Source organism: Marmota marmota, unplaced genomic scaffold (assembly GCF_001458135.2).
Source record: "Marmota marmota marmota unplaced genomic scaffold, marMar, whole genome shotgun sequence".
In the NCBI taxonomy this organism is placed as follows: Eukaryota; Metazoa; Chordata; class Mammalia; order Rodentia; family Sciuridae; genus Marmota; species Marmota marmota.
In genome coordinates this window covers 44,252,982-44,259,498 of record NW_026000026.1, presented here as the reverse complement: position 1 = coordinate 44,259,498, position 6,517 = coordinate 44,252,982, and the positions used below count along the sequence as shown (strand labels likewise).

The 6,517-nt window shown below is 39.4% G+C and overlaps 1 protein-coding gene across 2 annotated transcripts in view; it reads right to left on the bottom strand.

The window, feature by feature from the left end:
- Cfap61 (cilia and flagella associated protein 61) overlaps positions 1–6,517 on the bottom strand; it is a 257,942-nt gene that overhangs the window by 235,734 nt on the left and 15,691 nt on the right. For both annotated transcript variants that reach the window (XM_015476914.2, XM_048811377.1), the window contains exon 3: positions 1,898–2,048. In XM_015476914.2, the coding sequence (XP_015332400.1) occupies positions 1,898–2,048 (151 nt within the window). The remainder of the gene's footprint in view (positions 1–1,897; positions 2,049–6,517) is intronic.

Below are 6,517 nucleotides of genomic sequence, written 5' to 3'. Positions count from 1 at the left end.
AAATAAATAACTCTTTAAAAAAAAAAAAAGAAAATGTGGTATATATACACACTCAGCCATAAAGAAGAATGAAATTATGACAGTTGCTGGTAAATGGATGGAACTGGAGACTACCATGCTAAGTGAAATAAACCAATCCCCCAAAACCAAAGGCCAAATGTTCTCTCTGATATGTGGATGCTAACCCACAACAAGGGAGGGTAGGGAAGAGAAGAATAGAAGTCCATTGGGTTAGATAAAGAGGAACAAAGGGAAAGGAGCAGGGAAGGTAATAGGAAGGACAGTAGAATTAATTGGACATAACTTTCCTAGCCTTGTATTTGATGCACTACCAGTGTAACTGTGCATCAGGTACAACCACAAGAATAGGATCCTAATTAGAATAAGTTTTACTCTATGTGTGTATAATTTGCCATACATTCTACTGTCATGAATACTAAAAAGAACAATAACAACAAAAAGAGGCTGAGGCACGAGATCACAAGTTTGAGGCTATCCTGGACAATTTAGCAAGACCCTTTCTTAAAAATAAAATGGAATAACAACAAAAAAAAAAGGTCTATGAATATAGCTCAGTGGCAGAGCACTTGCCTAGCATATGCAAAGCCCTGGGTTCAATCCCCAATACTGCAAGCAAAAACAAAACCCATACATACACACTCAAGTCAGAAATTTATTCAACTTCAACTCATCAATTAATGAGGCAACTAGTGAGACGATAAAAAAAATTCCTTGCACTTGTGAAGCAGGATAGTTCAGGAGATTTAATAAGGAAATGCAAGGATAAGATAACTACCTTAGATATAAAGTGGTTGATGTCCTACAGGGCCCTAAGCTAGAACCTTTGTAGTTAGCATTTTCACCTAACAGGAATTCATTATTTACATCTCAAATGACAAAAATCTCCAAGTTAATCACCTTCCAACAAAACTATAAGACAGCCCAGTCAATAGAAAGTCAAACGAAGGTACAAGCATTGAGGAGAAAGAATCCTTTTAGACTATTTCTGAATTTGGGATAATTTTTCTAAGAATGATCCCTGAGGATACAGGGAGTCAGGGATGGAAAAGAACATAAAGGACAAAGTATATTCTAGCTGAATAAGTGCTGAATACTATGCTTAGAGGTATATGTATGTGTGTATGTGTATGTACATGTGTGTACAACATGTGGGGAGGATGAGTCAATCACACACCAATTAGCAATTTCCTTTTTTCTGACAACAGGGCTTCAGGGACATACTGTTGAACTCCACTGAACGGCAGAGATGTTGCTCAGAGTTGCAGCCTCTGGCTCTCTCTCTACAGAAATTAGGACCAGCCCCTGGCCTGGTTCTGTCAGGTCAGGTACAAGGAAAGCTCAGACTTGACACCAAGTACCCAGGCCAGGCTTCTGAGAACCATTGACCTAAGTCCTTTGAGCTGACAAATGTCATGTGCCCTTAGGTAAAAGACATCAAATGAATCAGAGTTCATGAGGACACTTTAAAAATTATAGTGTGACATAAGTCTCAGGCTCTCTTGTGATCATTACAAGGGCAACTGTAGGTGACACGGGCACGGGCCCTTGTAGCATATCAAAGAGCGCAGACAATGATGCAGAGAAAAACATGAGACCTGGACGCACACATCCCACACTTTCACTAATTCCTTGCTTCCAGTCCTCTTTGTGGAACATGAGCTGGTCTGTGCCAACAGCTTGCTGACTGTCTATCACCTACCATTTCCTATGACTTTTTCCCCCTACCAGTTTACTTCATTTTTAACTGACATGATGTCATATACTTTCTATGTAAGTTTTGAGCCTTTAAGTCCAAAATCCAAAATAATAACATTGTAAACAGGCCCTCCCTTCCAAGTTAAGGCTGTTCAAATAAGCATAGTGCATGATTTCTTACTGTGCATGGGATTTCACTGTCGAGCTCCCGGAACACTGACACCCAGTCATCCTGCTTGGAAACATTCCAGTTGGGATAGTCCAAGAAGGTGGCCTGGGCCATGATCTCTTCCTTGTCATTGCAGAGGGTGACAGCAAGGTTTGCCTTTTCTCTGTAGAAATGATTTAAATTGCACATGTGAAAAAAGATGGTAAGTGTAATGAGAACAGGTTTTTTTCCCCCCTCCTTAACCTACAGTAGCTAACATATGAGGACTGATAGTCTTTGGAACAGGTGGGAAAGATATTGCAGCAACTTTGGGGGTAGTTGTTTCAGAACATCTGGTGCTAACAATTTTCATTTATTTCTTTTTTATTTTTGTGGGGCTAGGAATCAAACCCAGGGCCTTGTGCATGCCAGGCAAGCCTTCTACCACTGTGCTATAACCCCAGTGCCTACATTTTTACTTAACATTACATTTTACTAGAAAGGTGACATGTTTATGATATTAAATATCTAATAACCTTTCCTAGAATTTGGTGAAGAAAATTATTTGCACAGTTTTTCTATCCCTCCATGTTGCCAATACCACTGTGTTGGCATAAAGTTTTATAAGTAGGAGGGTCAACTGCCCCTCTTTTCTCAGGACTGAGGGGATGCCCAGGATATAGGGCTTTCAATGTTAAACCAGAAATATCCTGGGAAAACTGAGAGGATTGGCCACCTATGCACAGAAGCAAAACTGACGTTAGTTGCACCTCTATTAAACTTCTTTAGGCAGTTACTCCAAATCCTGAGTCCCTGAGCTAATTAAATCATCTAGAATCTGAATATCTGACCCTGAGAGGCATTGCTTAAGCTAACGCAACCCAGAGCCTTAATCAAGCCAAGGGAAGAGAAGCAGGACTTCCAACTCTTATTTTAGTGGCTGTCCTAAAGGAACTGATTCAGTGATCTTAGACAATCATAGGAGGAGTCTTTCCTGTCTTGTGGTACTTCAGTATAGTAAGAGCTAGGTCTTAAGAGCCAGCATAAAGTTTATGACATGAAGAACCATTTGATAATAATTTGAAAGGCAGTTTTTACTTTCTCAGCTGAACAAAATCTACTAGTCTCTTAAGTTGGAAAAAAGAAAAGATTTAAACTTTCGTTCAAAAAGCAAAGATGTCAGGAGTTACCCAATTTCCTTATTGAAGAAGACAGGAAAGAAGATAGCATCTAGCTGAGGAGTTGGGGAAGGAAGACAGGGGAAAATGGAAAGTTACATATGCCTTTTAGTTACATTTTTTTATTGCAGAAAGAATACATTGCCAGTGCAGAGAAAATACAAACAAGAAGAGAAAAAAATTTGAAAAACTTCTTAAATACTGTGTCCTATATGTTTAAATATACTTTGTGTGTTTTTAAAAATGGAATTGCAGTCTGTACTGTTTATAACCTGCTTTTTCCTACTTGACACAAATCACATTACTAGAGCAGTACACTAAACAGCAGTCTCTCACACACGTGTACTTCCCCTGCCCTAATTTAGTTTTCTTCTTTAAATCAATTCACTTTTGGCTTAAGTAAGAATATTTTAACAGGAAATTTGCATTGGTATCATAATTTACATTAGTATTATAAATGGAAAACCAGCATTCCTTACTATTAATAGGAAGTAACTATAAAAACTAAGATATAGTGTTTACTTATTTATTTTAAAGGAAGAGACAGAGGCCTATTCAGAAAGTAGATACACATTCAAGGAGAATAGCAGCAATCTCAAAAGAGACATTTTGGGGATAAAGCAAGGAATACACGTTCAAGGGAGAACACAGGCTATCTCCATAGGGACAGACAGCAACCCATTGGTGTGGGATGTTCATATTTATATAGGGTCTTGACTAAAGAAGGAGCCAGAGTGGAGCCATATAATTTCATATGTTTTCTTAGCTCTTGTGCATTGCCCTCACGTTACAAAGGCCATGTGGCTCAGGAGTTGGAATTTTTCCTAAGCACTTTTTGCATCTCAATGGTTCATGGATATTTTCTATGAGACTCAGTAAAAAATTACTCATGCTTATATCACCTTGGGTTCTAGCAGATGTGCTGGCATCTATGGCAAACATTGTGCTCATGATGTCAATCTCAGCACCTACAACCACAGTCCTCTCTCATAGGAAGACACACGGAGCCACATATGATCATACTGCTTGGTCACAGGGTGATATTTAAGGGTGCCAACGGTTCAAGGATCCTACTCAGTCCTTGGTTTTCAGTGAAAGGAATGGATGGTTCCTTGGGTGTCTAGAATATATATCCACTCAGGGAACCCACTAGCAAAAAGATACAGGCTCCCAACTTCTCCCCGTCTGATTCACTGAAGCCACTGCCCCTCTTCTATCGCTTCAGCTCTTGGTCTTCTGGACTTTTCTGCCCCCGACCCCCTGAGCCATGATCTCAGGCTGAAAGGCCTCCCTCTAGTTCAGATGAGAAAACACCAATGGTACAAGACCCTGTGCACGTCAGCGGTGACGACCATGGTGGTGGTGGGAAGGAAGAAGTGGGCAAAATTGGGGACAGGCAGCCACCATCGCCTCGGGGAAGCAAGAAACAATGTGTTTCCTGGAATACTAATTTTAACTTGAAATGCATTTATCCATGGGAAACTTAGGACGGTGGCTGGATTCTATAGTACAATTAGCACAGTACCATACTACACAGACATTATAGATTAAATAAGCTTTTGTGGGTTGGCCTGGGAAGTGAGCCAGGGATAACTTTGTTTCAATGGGAAAATGCACTACAATTTCCAAATAGCTAACTGTAATAAAAAGTAACTTGGGCGGCATTATCCTTTTGTGTATATAATTTCCATTTCTTATTACCTCTTAGCCATTACATCCTCTACGGGACAGATAAAATCATCCTGAGAGCAAAAAAGGGAAAGATGAGGAGGAAAAAAGCGAGAGAAGGTATATTTTTTAAGAGCTGGATTTTAAATTGTTCTTTGTAATCATCCAAACACAAACTAAAAGGGCACTATTAATATATAGGCAATACATATGTCACTCACGCATGTATATTTCACACAAATTATGTTTTATCCAGCAATGGAAATCAGAGCTCTTTTCATGAAGGTCTCATTTATTCAACTGGTTTAGGGAATTTTCCAAGTACTGACAAAACTTATTTAAGTGAACTTAATAAAATCTTGGTGAAATGGCAGATGCCTTTTTGTTTTGTTAAACTGAGTGAATAAAAGAGAGCTCAGTATTCCCAGTGTTCATCATGTGTGGACCAGCAGCCTGGGCAGGTGACCCATGCCCTCCTGTCACCACTGTGACATCTGCAACAGGGAGGATTCTTTCTGCTCTCCCCATCTCTTCCTATGCTTTGCCCAATCTGCTTATCTTCGCCCCTAAAATTTAGCCATAATTTTAGCTAAAATATCATTTTAGTTTTATCATTTCTGTATCTCTGTGACTAAGCAGGCAGTCAATAAAATAAAATTGAACCAGTAGATGAGAAAAGGAAACACTGTTTTTATAAATGCCTACAGAATAAGTTGTTAAGCCTTGAGGTTGGCCTGGCAAGGGGACAGGAGTTACCTGATATGAAAAATGATGGGTGGGAGTGTACTCACTTAGCATATGTGAGGCCTTAGTTTCAACCCCCAATATCATTGAGAAAAAAAAAAACAAAGAAAAATGAAATACACCCATGGGCTTGGTAGCAGCTGTATTGGAAGCTCTTAGAAATTCCTGAAAATGTAAATTTACTTTACTTTTGACAGTATGCTGGTTTCTGAGGTAGGTCACAATCTTTCCAGTTACAAGGATTTCATTTTAACATCATTTTTCACTGCTCCCCTCCTATGACAGAAATCATACTTCTTGATCTGTCAATTTGGAAAATATAAACACACATGGATTCAAGGTACCCTCACATCACTCCAGCTGGAATACATGATGGTCAAAAGTAAAGCTTTCAGGTAATTAATATGTGACCACGTACAGGCTTGGGGCAAATAGGTTTGTGGAAGGTTTTAGGAAAGAGAAAACAATCTGTTAAAAAAAAACCTCACTTGTAACATACACATATACATGCAGTATTCCATCTTCTGAATATACCATAAAAGAACTGGCCCTCGAAGGCTGATGAAAATGGGTGATCACATGGACAGTTAAGTCCTCAGCCCTTCCTGCTCAAGCCAAAGAGAGCAGACAAATTTTGTTGAAGCATGATGTGAGGGAATGAACAAAAATGGCACTGAGCATTGTGTCTGAACAAGTGGAAAGATGGAGTTGCTGGAGGTACTGGGGTGGAAAATAATGGGAAGGGGGAGACTGAAAGCAAGTGGAGGTCATGCTAGGTTTGAAGTACCTAGTAAGTATCCAAGGGTTCGTGCCCATCAGGGAGCTGGATAAATGAATTTGGAATCCAGGAGGTTCTGCCATTGATGTTAGATTTTTTTTTTAACATTTAAGTCTTAAATTCACCCAGAATTGATTTTTTGAAAGTTTTTTTTTTTCTCTCCCATTTTTACCCCATATACAGATTGCAGAATCACATCAGTTACACATCCATTGATTTACATATTGCCATACTAGTGTCTGTTGTGTTCTGCTGCCTTTCCTATCCTCTACTATCCCCCCTCCC